The sequence below is a fragment of the Calypte anna genome, chromosome 20 (genome assembly GCF_003957555.1).
Source record: "Calypte anna isolate BGI_N300 chromosome 20, bCalAnn1_v1.p, whole genome shotgun sequence".
Classification (NCBI taxonomy): Eukaryota; Metazoa; Chordata; class Aves; order Apodiformes; family Trochilidae; genus Calypte; species Calypte anna.
The window spans coordinates 1,819,744-1,838,540 of record NC_044265.1 but is presented as its reverse complement, the minus strand read 5'-3'; the positions used below and the strand labels follow the sequence as shown (position 1 = coordinate 1,838,540).

The window sequence follows — 18,797 nt, the reverse complement described above, 5'->3', positions numbered from 1 at the left end:
TTAATCAATCTCCAGGCTAGAATTGTGGAAAAAATGGTTTGTAAAAAAAAATAAATACATTTGAACTAGAGCTCTGTAATAAATCCATCAGGTCAGTGTTGTGCAGTACTACTGCAGTGTGAGGAATAGGATGTGGATCTCTATGTTATATCAGGAACAAAAAGTGACCTGACCTGCTCCTCTTGCTCAGCAGAGCACACAGCTCTAACTAAATCTGAAACCATGAGGGGGAAGATGAGTGGAACAAATGCAGCAAGAGATTAACCCAGAGTTAACCAGCTCTCAGCTCATTGCTGGGTTTTGATGAGGAAGCCAACTGCTTATGAACCTGGGAGGAGCAGGAGAGAGCATCACAGAAACACTGCTTGGGACCTCCAGAAAACAGAGAGAAGGTTGTGCAAAGCTCAGTGTAGGAACCTGGACATTACAGAGCAGAAGAAAAGAACAGAAGCACACAGAGAAACTGAAATTCCAGCTGGAGAGGTGGAAATTCAATGAAGCTCGTAGTCAGCTCCAGTAATTACCAGGTTCTGTGATAAAATGGAGCTTGTGAGTAGGAGAAGTCTGGTTATTTTAATGGACTGAAAGACCAAGTGAGTAACAGGCATGGAAAAGCTGAGTCTGATCCACAGGGGTTTGTGACTGCAGCTAGGAAAAGGCATCCTGCAGCCCCTGCTCTGGAGGAGAAACCTCCTGTGGGCAGCTTGGGCTCTGCACCTGTGTTCTGCAGGGAGGGGCTGAACGAGATGGTGCTTGTGCAGAGCAGTGAGGACTCAGAGTAAAGGAAATGTGAATGGTAGAGTCATTGTGCTTTAAAACTCTATTCAACATAAGGTAATTTCAGCTGTACTTGATTTTATGTGTGACTTTTCCTTTATTACTCTTAGATGAAATTGTAAAAATGTTTCCTTATTTATATAAATAGATGGGAAAGGAACACTCTCCCCTTCCCAAAGAACAGCTATGATCCTCCCCTGAAGCCATGACTGGGTAGAAGTGTCAGCTCCATCCCGCTGACAGCCAAGTCTGCGCATCTGCTGTCACCAGCACTGCTGTCACACAGTGGCTTTGTGGCCACCACAGGGACACACGCATCAGCTCATGAGCTTCATGCCCCCTCCAGCTCCACTGTCTCCCCTCCCTCTCTCCCAGCTGGTGTGCACAGAGTAGGACTCACCCTGTGTCCAGCCAAATCCCACATCCCTTGTGCCACAGAACTGTCACCTCCTGGCACCCACTGCCAGGGCTGGACAGGGCTGTGAGCCTGGGCACAGGGCAGTGCTGGGAGGAGAAGCAAGATAAAGAAGCCAACAGTCAGTGCCTGTGCCAAGAGTCTGGCTTCAGTTTTTTAGAGATGCATCATTTGTAGAATAAAATCCTTCCTTCTGCTGCCAGCCTCTGGATGAGACTGAATTCAACATCGGCGTCGTGGACCCTCGTCCTGCGAAAGGCTCCGGCCCAGCGGTTTTTCTCCCAGTAGTGGTGCCAGTTCCCTTCACTGTCTGCTCCAAAGCCAAACACAGAGACCTGTGCAGACATCAGCCATGCCCATTGCTGCAGAGCAGCTGCGCAGCTCTGAGATGGCCAGGGGGCGAGATGGCCACAGGGGTGGGATGGCCACAGGGATGAGATGGCCAAGGGGTGAGATGGCCACAGAGTGAGATGGCCACAGGGGTAAGATGGCCCCAGGGGTGTCCCATGGGCCACACTCACCCTCTGGCAGGTGTGCAGGGCGAAAAGCAGGGCGGTGAAGCCGGTGGAGGGGTAGCGCCCGTGCCGCTGAGTCCAATTGTCATGGATGTACTTGAGGAAAGCTGGGCTCAGGATCAGCACCTGAGCAGGAGAGGAGGAGCCATCAGCTGCCAAGGGGACAGCTGGCTCCTGCCACCAGTGCAGCCATTTACTCCCACTTACCATCTCTGCCCACCTCCCCCTAGAGCTCTGCCTGGAGGAGCTGCAGCCCTTACCTTGTTCCTGTCAGCTCTGATGAACTGCTTCACCCTCACGTATGTGCTGCAGAAGCCAGAGGAGAGCAGTGAGCGTGGGGCACTCCTGCTGCTGGGCTCTCTTGGTGAGGGTGGCTGTGCCCACCAGCACCCAGCCCCATGTCATTCCCAGCTCTTGGGCTTGCCCAGCAGCATTCCCATGCCTGGCTCTGGGAAGGGACACATCAAGCCCACGGCCCCACAGTGGGGACAGCCACCATCCCACCTCTGGGGGCTACAGGATGGGGTTCCCCAAACCTACCAAGGGGGTGCCAGAACCCTCCCTCAGGGGCCTTTTGTCCCATCAGGATTATGGTGAGGCACCAGGGTCCCGATGGCACCCCCAGGGTCTCCAGCACAAGGGCCACTGTCCCCTGGAGCCAACGCACTGTGTGAGCTTTCCGGTGGAGAAGGCGCTGGTGACCCACTGCAGGTCCAGTGGCTTGAAGGGGACAAGGACCAGGTGGACACCAGGCCTGAGGTTCACTGCGCTCTCTGGGTACATGAAGTGATGGGTTGTTTTCCTGCCAACATCCAGCTCAAAGCCAGTGATCTTTGCTCTGTTCATCCTAAGGCACAAGGGGAAGGTACATGAAGGTGCAGGATGCACTGGCCCTGCTGGGCAGGGACACCACAGCTCACCCTGGCCAGCAGCAGAGAGGGCACATGGGTGACACAGGGTTAGTGTGTGCCCTGGGGCTGAGGGCTCCAGGGAGCAGGACTCCCCCCAGGCCATGGCAGGGCTCTTGTGGGTGAGTTTCACAAAGTGGTTGGGGATGGGGCACACCAGGGGACACAGGGATGACCCAAACACTTCAGTCACCCACCGCAGCACCCAGTCGTGGGTGTCGATCCACAGCCCGTGGCCAGAACCTTGGAGCTTCCCTGAGTTCCCCACCACCGCACACGTCCTGCAGCCAGAGGGCTCCCAGGAGCTGTTGTTTGGGGCCGGGAGGACAGTGAAGAGCTGCTGGATTATGGCCTGGAGCTGGAGACCTCTGGGGCGCCCCTGCAGGGTCTGGGGGAGCAAGGGCAGAGACAGCATCAGGGACATCCTCCTCCTCACCAGCACCCCAAAGGGATGGAGCCCCCATCCTCCCAGCAGTGGGAGCCCGATGAGACACTAGGAAAGGGGGGGTGGACAGCCCAGAGAGTTGGGGGGTGGGCTGCACCCCCTTCATCCCACAGCACACCCCTGCAACCTGGCCCCGGCCCTGCCCCACCATAGACAGCCTCAGGGAGCCCAGAAATGTCCCCACTCACCATCCACCAGCGAACCACATCAGGGGGGAACTCCTGGCCTGCACCCGTCAGCAGAGGCCCCACGGCCGGGTCGAAGCGGGCGTTGAACCAGGCGGAGCCGCTGGCCCGGGTGGGGCAGCGGGAGGGAGCCCAAGGGGTGGGCTCGGGGCTATCCCTGGGGGCTCGGAGACATCGCCAGAGGAGCAGCAGCAGGCACAGGGCCAGCCCCGCCCGCAGCCGCCTCTGCCACCTCTGCATTCTTCATGCCACCTGCAGCCGGATGTCCCCGGGGACAGTGGCAGTGACCCCCTGGGACACCCTCTGGGTGCTCACCAACCCCACAGGCACCTGGAGCTGCCCACTCCTCTCTGTCTTCTCAAAGCCCTCGGTGGCTCCACTGCTGTGCTCTGCCCCAACCCCTGCTGGGGGCTGCACTGACCCCACCACCAACCCCCAGCTTCTGCAGCCTCAAGGGCACCAAGATACCACCCGAGGAAGGAGCAGGGGGCACCAACTGCCATCTGTGCAGAGCCTTTCTTAAACACCCCTGCTTAAGTGATGTTTCTGTTCTACACCTAAAAGCATTGATGTAAACCTAAAATCAGAAGGAAAAGGGTTTTCTTATCTTCAGGGAGCTCATGAAGTGCTCAGCCTGTCAGGCCCTGGCTCCCATGGGCCAAAGCTACAGCAAGGAGCAGGGATGCAGGGACAGTCTCCACCCCAGGGGCAGAAGGAACTGCAGGGGGGAGAGCAGGGGGGGATCCCCTCTGTGCTGGGGAAGCTGAAGGAGAGAAAACCCCTCCTGTCCTCAGAGGAGCACCATGTGCTTCCCCAAGTCCTCCCAAGTGCTGATCTGGGGCCATGGGGTCAGCACCAGCTTTGTTTCTCCACATGAACCATTTTCTGTAGCACAGAGGTACCTGGTGGCCATGGTACCCAAAGCTGAGCCACAAGAGGTGCCCCTGCCAGAAGAGCTGCTGCTCTGGGTGGTCTGAGCAATGAGCAGAGCCAAGAGATTGTGGAGGAGCAGACAGGAGCAACAGTGGTGGCAGCAGTGGCTGCTCTGCCCTGCAGCCCTGACCTTCCAAAAAGCAACCGAGCTGTCACCTCTTCTTGAAGGGCAGCAGGAACAAGATACCAGAGGCTGCGGAAACATGTGCTACCGAGCAGGAAGTGGCCACAAAATGCTGGATCTTCACCTCACAGGCTGAGGGGGACCCCAAAAGCTCCTGAGAGTCTCCCTGCCAGGAGCCACCAGTCCCTGTCACTTAGCATTTTGCCCTCCTGCAGCAGCCATGGGTATTTCTGTGATGGAGGGAAGGAGCAGGGGTCTGCCAGGGTGGTTCAGGTTCCTATGGAGCCAGGGGGGTTACGAAGTTGCAGCCCACACAAGGTGGCCCGTGGCTGTGTGGCCAGCACCAGCAACTCCATTTAGCCCAGAGCCAGGGGACATGGGCTCTGGGTTCATCCAGGATACAGGTGAATATTTCATGAAGCTTTTTGCTGTCAGTCATAGCTGGGGAGCTGAAGGACCCCCCTGACCCAGCACCCAGAGGTGCCCTCTCCTGGGGTCCCTCACACCACAGAGTTGTGGCTGTTGCAGCTGGCAGAGCCTGGTGCCCACAGACCTGTCCCCATCCCCACAGCCCCTGGGGACACCGCCAGCAGCTGCACAGCCCCAGAGCTAGGACAGGGGCCCTGGTGGTGTGGTGACCACCCTGGTGGTGTGGTGACCCCTGGTTCCCAGCCGGCTGTCCCCAGGGCTCTTACCTCCTCCTCAGAAGTGCTGCTGAGCAGGGCTGGGTGAGGGTGACATTCCCGGGGTCGGTGGCCTCACCAATGCCTGTTGCAGACTGCAATATCCGGGACGGGAAGAGGAAGTGTCACACCATGACGTGGGGCACACCAGGACAGGGCTGCCATCCCTCCTCCAGCCTGGTGTCCCAGCACAGCCCTCCCACACAGCCCAGCACCACCAGTCCCTCTGGAGCTGGGTGCCCTGGCCATGTTCCCAGGTTCAATCAGGAAGCTGAACATTAAAATTTTTCTCTGGGAATGGGAGAAGCTGCCTGGGGTGGGAATGCCCTCCTGCCCATCCAGGTCCTGCTGGGATGGCTCAGCTTCTGCTAACACTGACACCACCAACACCCTGGTGCATCCAGCACCTCCTCACATGATGGTTTCTCTGCCCTCCTAAATGGGATTCTGACAGGGGGGACTGAAGAAAGCTGTGATTCTGTGAAAGGTACAACTGGAAAAACAGGAGCAGAGAAGAGCCTCACAAGCTCAACAGTGGACATTTCATCCAAGGGGAGCTCAGTGCTCTTTACACTGATGCCTTTGAGGAGGTTTTGGTGGTTTTGGTGAGGAGGTTTTGGTGCCTGAGGGAGTGGCAAAGAAGAGGCATCTAGAAACTCAAACTAGAACAGTCCTGGTAAACACAGACAACTGTTTATTGGCAGTGGGCTCAAAGGGCTCTGCACCGCTGCTGGGGGCTGACACTGAAGGGGCAAAGCCCTGAGCTGCCACAGGGGAAATTTTCTGCACCAAGGAGTGAGAGCAGGGTGGGAGGACTTAGGGACAGTGCAGGCTCGTGGTGGTGGTGGCTCCAAACCCGTTGTTTGCATTTCCAAGCTCCCGCATGCTCAGCCCTCAGCCAAGGCTCCTTTCCCAGGGTCTGCAGGCCAGGATGGCTCCAAGGGAAGCTCTAGAGTCCTGCAGGGCCCAGCACTGCTCCAATCTGCCACAATTTCCTTGAGCACCAACAGAGGAGAGAGCAGCATGGGAACAGGGCGCCCAGGGCAAGCAGGAGCCAGACTTGGGCAGCAGCATGGCCCAGGGCTGCTTCATCCATGGGGACACAGCTCTGGTGGGGGCACAGCTATGGAGCATGTGGGGTGGAGTGTCCTGTCCCCTGGCCTGGCCAAGGATCCTTTGGGACAGCCTGGCACTGCCAGCAAGGCCACAGGAGGAGAGGGAAGAGGGGACAGGGGTGTTGAGGGGACCGGGGTGCTCCCAGCCCACTCATCCCTGCAGCCCTTGATGAAATGGGAGCTTGAGGAGTTACATTTTAAGGAGCTGATTAGATCTTCCTTCTTGAGATGAAGCAGCGCCTACATGGAGCACATGGACAAAGGAAGCAGGGAAGACACCTTGCCTGTGAGGCTGTCCTTCAACACACCCTTTCTGCAGGGAGAAAGGAGGGAAAAGGACTGGTGAGAATGGCAGAGGGACACCCAGGAGGGGTGAGGAACTGGCCCCTTGGTGTGCTCTCAGCATTTGGTTGCCAAGGAAAAGGTGGGGAGACAGATGCAGAGCAGATGACAACGGGTGCAACAGTGATTAGAAAGAGGCAAGAGATGGGAGGAGAGGAGCAGGAACTGGGGAGGGGGTGGAGAGGGGCAGCAGGGGAAAGGAGTATGGCAGAAGAACATAGAAGGGCAGCTGGGGTGACAAGTGTGTCACCAGGAGGTGGGCTGCACACTTCCAAGGTGCCCCAAGAGCTGCCAGCACCCAGGGGTGGATGCTTGGCACCCTCCATCCCATGCTTCTGGAGGCTCCAGGTGTCCAGAGCTCCATCCCAGAGCACCCAGGGCTGTGCTCACCCCTTTTTCAAAGGGTTGTGTTGTGCCTCAGCCCCCATACTGCCACCCTGCCTGGGTGTGGGGAGGTGAGCAGTGTCTTGCCACGGGCCACCCGTGGAAACAAACTCACTGCCCAAAAGGTGGGGACAGGTCATTCCCTTCTCGAATTCAGCATCTCCAGCAGCACAGCAAACCCCAGGACACAAGCCCGGGTCTGACAGCCGAGCAAGAGGCCTCTTGAGCCTGACCCATGGACAATGGTCAGGATGGTCCAGGATGGTCCTGGACACCACCAGCAGAACCAGCACCATCAGCACCACCAGAACCATCAGCACCACCAGCACCAACAGAACCACCAGCACCACCAGAACCTCCAACACCATCAGAACCACTAAGACCATCAGCACCACCAGCACCATCAGCACCACTAGGACATCCCATCAGAACCACCAGGTGTCCTCTGTCACTCAAGGAGCAGTGGGCAGTGTGTCTCAAGGGCCCCAGACACCCTCCAGGCCCCATCAGGGCTCAGGACCCTCCCCAGCAGCCTTTGCCCATGGTCCCAGGGGCAGCCCCTCACCCAGCCCTGCCCGTGGGGTCTCACCTGGCTCTGCCCTCCGGGGTGGGGGTGGGGGGGCTGTGGAGGGGGGTGGTGGCACCTCCATGCTGTGGAACTGGGTGCCATGCAAGGGCCAGGTGTCCTGCCCCCCCCCACCATGGCACTGCCACCGGCCTGGGGGCAGGGGCAGGGGGGTGGCAGCAGCTCTGGGCAAAGGCAAGTCCCCTCTTCACAGGACCCAGCTGGGAAAGAGATGTGAGGGTCAGGTGGAGTGGGTCTGGCTGGAGCTCCAGCCCCCTGCTGCAGGGGCAGCATGCACAGCCCCAGGACAGAGCCTGCCAGGACCTCACCTTCTCATCCAGCTCCTCATCACTCTCACACATGTCATCCTGGCTCAGACACCACTCATACTCCACGTAGACTTTGGGGTTGAACTGATTGCTCTGGGCCTGCAATAGCTGAGGCAGAGGGGAGCTCCCTGAGGACCCAGCAGCCCTGTGCTGTCCCACAGCCCCACAGGGAGCTACTGGCCCCATCTCCACCCACCCACCAGGGCAACATCTGCAGCTGTGAGTAGGGTCATGCCAAGCTCTCCAAACACAGAAACCAGGACATGGCAGAAGACTTGGACCTGCTGAGGAGATGTCCTCCCCCCATGCAGCCTCAGTGCAGGTCCCGGTCCCCCACCCAGGCACAGCATCACCCCTGCCTGGCCTATCCCACACCACTCTGCTCTGAAGGACCCCAGGCCAGGGGGATAGCCCCTCTGCACCCTCCTCTGCATCCCATGGTGGCACTGGAGATGCTGAGGGACACTGATGGCCCTGCAGGACACGTCCACAGGTGTGAGTCCCCCCCTGCCCTCTGCCACTGGGATGTGTCTCAAAACCAGAGGAGTGATGAGGCACAGTGTCTTACCAGCTCTTCACACAGGGGATGTCCCATCCTCCTGGCCACATCCAGGGCTGTCTCTCCTGCTTCATTAGCTGTGAGGGGAAACAACACCATGGGCCTGCCCTGTGCACACTGAACTGAACAGCACTGCTGCTTCCAGGGCAGCTGGGGGCAAGGAATAAGGACATGGAGCTGTTGGAGCAAGTCCAGAGGAGGACACGAAGAGGAGGTTAGGAGACGAGATTAGAAGGTTAGAGCACCTCTGCTATGGAGACATGCTGAGAATGTTGGGTTTGTTTAGCCTAGAGAAGAGAGGACTCCAGGGGGGCCTTAGAACACATTCCAGAACCTGGAGAGGCTCCAGAAAAGCTGGGGAGGGGCTTTGGATAATATGAGAAGACAAGATGAAGAGGAAGGGTTTCAAACTGAAAGAGGGGGTAGATATTAGGAAGCAATTCTTTGTTGTGAGGGTGCTGAGCCCCTGTCCCAGGGTGCCCAGAGAAGCTGTGGCTGCCCCATCCCTGGCAGTGTTCCAGCCCAGGTTGGATGGGGCTTGGAGCACCCTGGGCTGTGGGAGGTGTCCCTGACCATGGCAGGGGAGACACTGGGGGAGCTTTAAGTTCCTATAGAGACCCCTTCTTCTCCCCTCAGAGGAGAGCTGAGAGCATCCCATGTGAGCAGAGGGTGGAGGGTCCTTTGGTCACTCACTGATGGTGATGTTGGCTTTGGCCTTCAGCAGCAGTTTGAGACACTGGGGTTTGTTGTGTGAGCAGCAATAGTGCAGGGCTGTGTTTCCTTCCAAGGTCTGCTTTGCCAGGCTCCTGCTGCAGCAGAGGATGGGGTGGGTTCTGTCAGCCCCAGCAAACCCTGCCTGCTGCTCCCACCCACCTCCTTCCCACCTCAGCCAAAAAAGCGATTCTCACCACCAGCATCACAGCTCAGCCCTGAGGCAGCCAGGAACCCCAGGACTCCTCTGATCCTGGGGTACTTACCCCAAGCCCAGCACAAGGCCCACCCTGGTAATTTGAATCATTTTTGGAGGAGCATTTTGGAGAAGAACACCAGTCTTGCACCGTGCCATGAGGAGCTGAGTGGTGTCATGAACTTACCCATTCTGGACAAGAAAATCAACAATATGCAAAGAGGTTCTATCAGAGAGCAGCACTGCCAGGTGGAGAAGAGTCTCCCCAGGTTCCTGGAACCAAGAGAAATACAGCAGGGATGAGGCTGTGCCTGCCCACACCACACAGACAGCAGCACTGTTCTTTAGGGGAATTTAAAATTCCTCAGAAATGGAACAGCTTTGATTGTTAGGAACCATGCCCACCAGAGCTGCTGGGAACCTTGCTGACATGTGTAGAGCCATGGCTCCCAGCTTCATGGAGAAGAATCAACCATCCCCTTCCCACACTTGGAAACTGAGGCAACCAAAGGTGACATTTCCCCCCTAGAGCACAGCTGACCCTTGCCAAGTCCCTGATCTCACCAGAGCGCTGGGCTGTGCAAGAGCTTCTCCCCAAGGAGCTGCTCCTCACTTGCTGCTTTGTCCCAAGCCATCCCATACTGCTGCTGCTTCCTGACCACTGCAGCACTTTGCTGTCACCCTGCTGGACGCCCTGTGGTGTCCTTGCTGGCAAAGAGGGTGGCAGATGGCACAGCCCAGGGCCCAGGGTTGGGGCTGTGCTCTCCTCTCACACTTCCAGCACGGACTCACACTGTGGATTTGCAGGAAAAAATGCTGCCCTGCTTTGCCAGCATACAGTGAGACTTGGATGCCTTGAGAAAAAGCTGCTCAGAAAAATCCTGAGAAAACCCATTCCCAGGTAGATCTTGGTTCCAGGTGGACCTTTGGCATATCCTGGGCTCATGGTTAGGGATTCTGTCCCCCCCTCCCAGCACCAGGAGGGCTGTGGGGTCCTCACCTGCCACTCCCAGACTGATGCAGAAAGCACCATTTGTACCAGAAAACTCTGTCCCCTCCTGGGCATGGGGACCCTTCTGGACAGCTGAAGTGGTGGCAGCAAAGCCACCAGGGGACACATGGCCATACCTGCAGAGGGGTCTGAACAGCCTCGCTCAAATCCACGCTCTCTGCATGTGCTTGGAGCAAAGAAAATATGTCCTTGTCCTTGACAGCTTTGGAGAGGCTGGAGCAGTGAGCAGGGGCCCTCTTCTTGGCATATTTCTTCTCTATGTACTTGGAAATGATGAATTTTCTCCGAAAGGCCCTGGCAGAGACCATCCCAGTGGGAGTTAGTGACCCCAGAGAAGCTCCCAGTTCTTGCCCCCCCAGCTGTCCCCTGGGGTGGCAAGGGGGGACATCATCCTCAGCAGATGGTTGATGCCTGTGCTGACCCCACCAGCCCAGTCACTGATCACAGTGAGCTGCTCTGCACCCTGCAAGTCCCTGTCCTGCCTCACCCTCCCACCCTTCCCTGCCCAGCTGTGCAGCTCTATTTGTTTCTCTGCTGGCCTTTCCCTTTCCAGCCCCAGATCCTCTGTCCCTGTCCTGTCCTCAGGGTGAATCCTTGAGCTGTCCTGCTGCCTCTTTGTCACTCTCCTTAATCAAACCTTTCCTGCTGCACTTGATGCTTCTAAAGAGAAGTCCTGGTCTGGGGAGGAGGTGGGGCAGTGCCATGTGCTGGGTCACTGCAGGGAGACAGCACCACAGAGTCTGTGCCCATGGGTGAGGGACACAGAGCTAACCCCCTGGAAAAGGGAAAGGGAAAGGAAAAGGAAAGGAAAGGAAAGGAAAGGAAAGGAAAGGAAAGGAAAGGAAAGGAAAGGGGAAAGGAAAGGAAAGGAAAGGAAAGGAAAGGAAAGGAAAGGAAAGGAAAGGAAAGGAAAGGAAAGGAAAGGGGAAAGGAAAGGAAAGGAAAGGAAAGGAAGGAAAGGAAAGGAAAGGAAAGGAAAGGAAAGGAAAGGAAAGGAAAGGAAAGGAAAGGAAAGGAAAGGAAAGGAAAGGAAAGGAAAGGAGAGAAGAGAAGAGAAGAGAAGAGAAGAGAAGAGAAGAGAAGAGAAGAGAAGAGAAGAGAAGAGAAGAGAAGAGAAGAGAAGAGAAGAAGAGAAGAGAGAAAAGAAAAAGAAAAGAAAAGAAAAGAAAAGAAAAGAAAAGAAAAGAAAAGAAAAGAAAAGAAAAGAAAAGAAAAGAAAAGAAAAGAAAGAAAAGAAAAGAAAAGAAAAATAAAGAAAAAGAAAGGAAAAGAAAAAGAAAGAAATAGAAAGGAAAAGAAAAAGAAGTCTTGGAGAGCAACTCACGTGTCACTGTGTGCTGTGGGCTTCAGGGAACAGCTGGGGAGATTTGCTTCCATGATGCTGTTGAAGGCAGAGTTGCTGATGTTCCTCGCCAGCTGCAAATCAGCCAAGGCAGATGTGACAAGGGACACGTCCACGTGTGAGGGAGCTCTGGGCTGAGATCCCGACCAGGGGCAGAGGGGATGTTTTAAGGTGCCAGGATCCATGTGCCCAAAGGCAGCAGACCCTGCCCTGCCTCCTGCTGCTGCTGTGTCCCATTTCCAGCACTGCAGCCAAGCCCAGAGCTGCTCTCCACACTCAGATGTGTGCTGAGCACTCCCATCCCTGCCCATTAGCTGCCACCACCTCCCACCACAACCCTGCCAACCCCATGAGCACCTGGAGAATTGTGACCCTAAACCAGTCCCATGCAAGGTCTCCAGCCCCCTGCCTGCCCCCTGTTCTGCTCAGCCCCACAGCTCCCCTGCTCCAGAGGGCAGATGGAGAAAGGGGGCTGAGGGACATGGGTGATCCAGCAACAGTGGAAAGACTCCCTGAAGGAGACAATTCCTGCCACAATAACCACTAAATCCTGGGAATTACAGGTGGGTCTGGGTCAGTTCAGTGGGAAACCCACTGAATTAACTTGGTTTCAGGGAGGCCTCAGCAGAAGGAGGGGGAGTTTTGGGGGCAGAGCAAACAGCAGTGTCCTACCAGCAGCTCAGAGGTTCCCAGCTTGTCCAGAGACAGGGACTGGATGTGGGAGTGATGCAGCCCCATCTCCCTGTGAATCCCTGAGCACTCAATGCAGATCAGGATGCCTAAGTTAATGGAGAGCCATGTGGGGTCTGTAGAGACAAGACCACCAGGTTCATGAGCATCTCCTGCCCCTCTTCCCCTCACCCAGAGCAGGGGCTCCACAGCAGGACAGAGGGAAGGACAAGACTCCCATGGCTGCAGGTGTCCAGGAGCCATGGAGGGCAGAGCTCTGCCTGTCCTAGGGGATGAAGCCCCAAAGGCCAAGGGCTGGCTCTGACCTGGGGTTGAGCAGTCACAGCACTTCCTGTTCCCCCGCATCCCTCTGACCTCCCGGATGACAGCCTGGATCAGCTCCTCCTGACTGCTCTCCCCTCCACCCTGTGCCTTGCTGAAGGACACGTTCAGGGCCTCCTCCTTGCTGTTTCTGAGGGTGCAGACCCAGCTGCAGGGACAGAAAGCAGCTTGGGAAGGGGCTGCAGGGTGAGGAGGCGGTGGGGTTTGTCCCTCTGCTGTCCCACCCTGTCCCAGCAGCCACCACACACACAGGTCCTGTGAGGGCCTCCAGCAGCAAACTGGGTGCCAGCAGCTTCTACCAACGATATGGTCTCAAGTTGTGCCAGGGGAGGCTAAGACTGGGTATTAGAAGAAACTTCAGTCTTGAAAGTGTTGTCAGGTCCTGGAACAGGCTGACCAGAGCAGTGGTGGAGTCACCATCCTTGGAGGGATTTAAAAGGGATTTAAAAGACCTGTAGTCATGGTGCTGAGGGACGTGGGTTAGTGGTGGCCTTGGCAGTGCTGGGTTCATGGTTGGACTTGATGACCTTGAAGGTCTCTTCCAACCAAAGAAACTCTGATTCTATGTCCTGCCATGCTGATCGGCCTGCCAGAGTGACCCAGACACAGTCAGGTTGGGAAGGAGATGGAGCAAGGGGCAGTGCTGTGCTGCTCCATCAGCTGAAGAGCTGGCACCTGGTCCAGAGGAGCCTTTTTTGGGCACAGAGGGTGCTGGCAGTACTCACTCAACACAGTCCTGCTCATCCTCTGCCAGGAAGCAGTACGTGTGGCTGTCTGAAACACAGAGAGCACCCCTCACACCCATCCCTGGCAGGGCACAGCACCCCTCAGCTGGGCTCTGCAGAGCCTCCAGGGATCCCCAGACCAAGCAGTCACCTCTGTCTCACTCAGCCCCATCCCAGCATATCCCAGGCAGAGGGAATGGCTTCTGTCCCGAGAAGGAGGGACCCTTGGATGAGTTGCAGCCTGGGAACAACCCCACAGCTTTGCTGCCCACCTCACCCCTGTGTGTGCATCCCTGGTCCTGCCCCGGGGCAATCCCCACAAAGCTGCAGAGCTGCCCCTCAGCCCTGCCCATGCTGGCTCTCCCAGCCCCAGACACTGCCAACTCTCCAGGCCCTTCCCAGAGGAGCCCCAGGGAGGCACCAGCACTCACGGGAAACCAGCTGGAAGCATTTCCTGTTATCCGTGCTGGGATACACCTGGCAGGTCAGCAAGTTCAGCTTGGCTGGGGGGTGGCTGGGCTGCAAGCAGAAGGAGAAATCATCAAGAGGCTGTGGTCCAGGGGTGACAAAAACCACGGGAGGCTGAGCCATGGGGCTGCCTGCAGCCCAGAGCTTGGGCCTTGGCTCTGCTCTCAGGAGCAATGCCAGAAATAGCAACACAGACCTTTTCTTCCCCAACAGCCACCCCAGTTCCACAGGATCATGCACACAGACATGCAAGAACCTGTGTTTGTCTAAAGCTCTCTTGAGTCACAAGGACTTCAGACTCCAGAGGAAGCCCTCCCAGCAGGGCAGGCAGCAGGCAGGAGGTTTCTACGAAAGCCCAGGAGGGCATCAGTGTGCCTGGCCATGGCAGGACCCCGGAGGGCTGGGCAGCAACTCCCAGGCAGGAGCAGAGCAGAAAGGAAGAGGATCTTACTGTGCTGTGTGAGATGGTCAGGTAGCCATTGCTGATGGTGCATTTCCTCTTCTGCCAGACCTTTCTCCACCTAAAAATGAGCAGAGGGTGAGCCAAGAGGATGCACACACGGAGGAGCAGATGTGCAGAGCAGCACAAGAGCCATGCAAAGCACAACATGAGGTTGCAGCTCTCATCAGATTTGGTGGCTGAGCTGCCACAGGCATGGGCTCTCATGGCCAGGGGATGTCACAGGCCAGGTCTACTCAAGGCTGAGAAGAACCCATCAGATGTCTCAGGACAGGTTGGTACAGGCAGACAGCAGAGATGCTGTGGAGGTGATGCAGGTGCGGGGCTGTGGGTGCTGGGGTCCTCACCCCAGTGTTCATAGGGCTTGAGAGGACATTGGGCAACTTTACAGGGGAGAAATGACCACAGGGCTAAAAGACAGAGACAAGCTGTCTGGAGCTCTGTGTTTAAAGATGTTGGAGGTTGAGCCAGTGTGGAACATATCTTCATGTTTTCCTGTTCTGTTTTTCTGCCTTGTGGCCACCAGGGAGAGGAGGCTGCTCTGGGTGACCCCTGCTCTGTCCCCAGGTCCCCAAAGAACAAATGAAATGGGTCTGCTGGATCCCAACTTACCCACCACTTTTCTTGAAGAGGGTCCCTGACTTCTCTGTGCCATACTGTTTGGTCCCTTGCAGCTGGTCCATGTTGTGCCCTTCTGTCCCCTTCCCAGGGTCCTGGCAGAAGGAAAGAAATAGAAGCAAAGCGCTACCCCATCAGCACTGCTGCCAACCAAGAGCACAGCCCCATGGAATGGTTTGGGTTGGGAGGGACCTTAAAGCTCCCCCAGTGCCACCCCTGCCATGGTCAGGGACACCTCCCACAGCCCAGGGTGCTCCAAGCCCCATCCAACCTGGGCTGGAACACTGCCAGGGATGGGGCAGCCACAGCTTCTCTGGGCACCCTGGCACAGGAGCTCAGCACCCTCACAACAAAGAATTGCTTCCTAATCCTCAATCTTCCTAACTCCTCAACCTCCCTTCTTCCAGCTTGAAACCACCCCCCTGGTCCCATCATTCCAGGCCTTTGTCCAAAGTCCCTCCCCAGCTTTCCTGGAGCAGACTTTACCTCTTTCTTTCTGCTCCAGCTGTTTTCAGATGTTCCCAAAGGCCACAGAGCTGCAGCTTCTCCTTGTCCTGCCTGATCTTCACCTGGGAGGTACCAGAGCACAAGAAGCTGCTCACAGGGCAGTGGGAGTCTCCTGGCTCTGCTGCAGCATCTCACTCCTCCTCCTGGGACAGCAGAGATGTCCCCACACCACCCTTTGCCCTGGCCACTGCCCCAGGGCCCTGGGATGTGCCAGGTCCCATTCCTAAGGTGGGAGGTGTGGTATGTGCAAGAAGAACATCCATGGAAACCTTGAGGGGAGGGAGCAGGGACCTCCCCAGCACAGGACTCCTGCACCATGGAGCTCTGCCTTCTGCTGAGGTGACAGCTGTCTGCAGCTTTCTGCACTGCAAAAACAACCAACAGCTTGAGGGTCACTCTGGTGGGTGTTTGCTTTTACTTTCCTTGGTAAAGTCACTAATTAAAATAATTAAAAGGTCTTCAAACCATCATAAATTTGACAGGCTCTGGCACAGGAATGTGGCCCTGGAGCAGAACTTGGAGCTTTTGTCTGCAGCAGGGACATGAGTGCTGCTGCTGTGCTCCATTACCCTGCTCTGGGGTGCTGCTGCTGTTCCCCTTTTTGCTATTTACAGAATTAGATTTTAATATGAATGATTACAAATTGTGGAGCAAGGAAGGTAACCCCCCTAAAGCAGATTAATTCAAACAAAGCAGCAGATGCCCAGAGGACACCTGCACTACAGTACACCTGATGCTGGCAGGGTGTCTGGGTGAGGACCATATCCCAGCCCTCTGCAGAGGAGGTATGGAGAGAGATGAACAAGTCCAAGCAAACCAGAATGGAGGTCTAGAAATGCTGGGAAACAGATATAAACCACCTGAAGGGTATCAAACCTCTGAAAGCTTCATCACTTGGAACAATTCCTTTCTGTCTCTGGGCTGTGTATGACTGTATCCAGATGGCTTAGAATCACAGAACCATCTGGGTTGGAAAGGACCTCAGAGACCCTCAAGTCCAACCCTTGATCCACTCCCCCCGTGGTTCCCAGCCCATGGCACTCAGTGCCACATTCAGTCTCTGCTTAAAAACCTCCAGGGATGGAGAATCCCCCCCTCCCTGGGCAGCCCATTCCAATGCCTGATCACCTTCTCTGCAAAGAATTTCTCCTAATATCCAACCTAAACCTCCCCTGGCAGAGCTGGAGCTGACCTATGGGCTCTGTCTCAGTAGTACAAGGGCTTCTGATAGTTGAAGAAATGTCAGTTCCAAAGCATTGTTACCAAGAGCAGGACATTTTGAATGGATTTGGGATCTTCCAGTCCCTCATCCACGTGCTGTGGCTTGTAACATGTAACAGGAGTGGGAGCAGCAGATCCCTGAGCTGATCCCAGGATGCAGATGATGCAGAGGGAGGGCTCTGGGGGGAGCAGGGCTCTCAGTGCCAGCAGCACCCAATGTGGCCAGTCAGAAGAAACTCGGATCTAAAACCTTTGTGGGACTTTTCCCAAGTTATCTCTAATCCCAGGTTAACAGAGGTTCAGTCACTGGTTCCTTCATCAGCCCCTGCCCCAGGCTGGCATGAGCCTACCACAACCCAGGCAGCTCTCACACTGAGGGGATACACCCAGGGTCTCACAGACAGGATGGGACATGCTGAGTGATGGTCCTGGGGGAATCTCCAGCCCATCTCTGTGCTGCTGCCCCATGGCTGAGCAGAGGGACCTGACAGGGCAGAGCCTTGGGGACTTCAGCATCCCAGGAAGGCAAAAAGGGGCCTGCAATATCCTGGACACAAGAATCACTCACTGAGCAGGCAACAGCAGATAGCCCTGACTGAAAAACCAGCATGGATCCAGGCAAAAAATCAGCTTTGAAACAATCTCAGGTTGGAGGACAAGTGAGAAACAGCAGTGTGAGAGCTGCTGCTGATGTCTGCCCACCCTGGGCCATGGTCTGCCAGGCAACAGTGGAGGGAAAGTCATCCCTGGGATGCTGACTCAGTGACCAAGGCTGCTTCAGATGGCACGGGACCTGTCCTGACCTGACACCTGCTGAGCTGCAAGGTCCTGAGCTCCTTCTCTGGGACCTTTCACCCTGCTCTGCTCCATCCCTGCTCCCACTCCAGCTCCTGCTTCTCCTGCTCCATCTTGGTGCTCAAGGGAAGAGCAGAGACACAGTGAAAGGCTCTGTCTGACTGCTTGCTGGGGATGCAAACAAAAACCAGCCAGGCCTTGTGGGGAAGGAGACAAGGTTTACATCTTGCTCTCAGTCTTTGCAGGCCTTGTCAAGGGGCTTCTTGAACTCCAAGGCAGAGCCAAAGGCACCGTTTATCCACAACCTGGATAAAGCCTACCTCACCCTCAGCATGTCCCCACTAGGACAAGGACCCTTGGAGCCCCAGGGCATGGCTGTCCCCAGGAGTGTCCCTCCCCAGGAAGGTCCTCACCTCTTCTCAGTGCACAGTGCACAAGGGGGCTCACCAGTGCAGGTTCTTGCACACACACACACACACACACACACACACACAAAGCTCCAAAACACACATCACACACATGGACACCACAGGGACATGTTCATCGTGGCATCCAGCTCTAACACCTCTCATGGACTCACAGTTTTAAGGGTAGAAGGACCTGCTCAGACACACACAAACCAGGAAGTACCAACCTGCTGAAGCCAGAAGGTCATGTTCAGCCAAAACACCAGACAGAGAAACACCAGAAACCCATCCAGGCCTGGCAATGTCAGCACAGCCTGTTCTTCCAAGCTTCTTTTCTTTTATGGTGAGTTAGTCTTGCTCCTGAAAAAGCCCTGTTTCTCATTTGACTTTGCATGACTTCAGTTTTTTCTCCCCAGTGGTTACCAGCTGGGTATGTTCATCTGCTTTTGTCCATTAAATTTACTCTGAGCACCCACGTTCTGCCCTGTGCCCAGAGGTGCTGCTCTGCAAACCTCTGTGTCAAAGCCAGACAGAGTAAATCAGGTTGGGGGAAGGGGCTTCAGGGGGTCTCTGTAACCTTCTGCTCAAGGCAGGGACAATGCTGAATTCAGACCAAGCTTTGTGCAGGGAGATGTTGGAAAACCCCAAGGATGGAGACCCCACAGCCTCAACCTCTCTGGGTCCCTGTCCTGACACCTCTCTGTCTTCTGTGGGTGAAATTTCACTACTTATGTCAAGGCAGAACCTTGTCAGGATGGACCCTGCATTCGTCTCCATCCTCATAAAGATGTCAAACCAGTTCAGGTCAGACTCTGATCCCTGTTGGACGTCTTCAGCTTAACTGGGGCTCCTTGCTGGCATCCGTTTTTTTTTTTTTTTTTCCTCTCTCTCTGCCTGTTTTCTTTGTTCCCAATCTTCTTGACAACAACCTTAACAACATGAAGAGTGGATTTCTTTCCTTTAAATTTTATATTCTTTACCCATATACTTCACATCAGAAGTTCCAGAAATTGTCCTCTCATGCTCCTGCATGGCACAAGCTTCC

At 55.8% G+C, this 18,797-nt stretch overlaps 2 protein-coding genes across 4 annotated transcripts; both read right to left on the bottom strand.

Annotated features, from left to right (window-relative positions):
* Positions 1–866: 866 nt before the first annotated feature.
* Positions 867–5,059, bottom strand: LOC103539821 (CMP-N-acetylneuraminate-beta-galactosamide-alpha-2,3-sialyltransferase 2). 3 transcript variants are annotated; one of them, XM_030463259.1, is made up of 8 exons: positions 4,998–5,059; positions 3,249–3,497; positions 2,813–3,003; positions 2,375–2,554; positions 1,968–2,013; positions 1,714–1,833; positions 1,383–1,527; positions 867–1,281 (listed from the first exon to the last, which is right to left on the bottom strand). In XM_030463259.1, exons 2-8 carry the CDS (start codon positions 3,483–3,485, stop codon positions 1,109–1,111), a joined length of 1,092 nt encoding a protein of 363 aa, XP_030319119.1. In that variant the 5' UTR covers positions 3,486–3,497; positions 4,998–5,059; the 3' UTR covers positions 867–1,108. The 3 variants fall into 3 exon arrangements, with proteins under 3 accessions (XP_030319119.1, XP_030319120.1, XP_030319121.1); XM_030463260.1 differs by having other exon boundaries at positions 1,383–1,502; XM_030463261.1 differs by having other exon boundaries at positions 1,189–1,527.
* LOC103539822 (arf-GAP with SH3 domain, ANK repeat and PH domain-containing protein 1-like) lies at positions 4,994–14,887 on the bottom strand. Its single transcript, XM_030463336.1, is given in 17 exon segments — positions 4,994–5,080; positions 6,345–6,413; positions 7,060–7,238; positions 7,416–7,524; positions 7,526–7,612; positions 7,721–7,828; positions 8,289–8,356; positions 8,973–9,088; positions 9,374–9,459; positions 10,315–10,492; positions 11,523–11,614; positions 12,213–12,346; positions 12,536–12,699; positions 13,277–13,325; positions 13,708–13,795; positions 14,196–14,265; positions 14,817–14,887. Coding segments are annotated over 17 exon segments (1,755 nt in total).
* Positions 14,888–18,797: the final 3,910 nt, after the last annotated feature.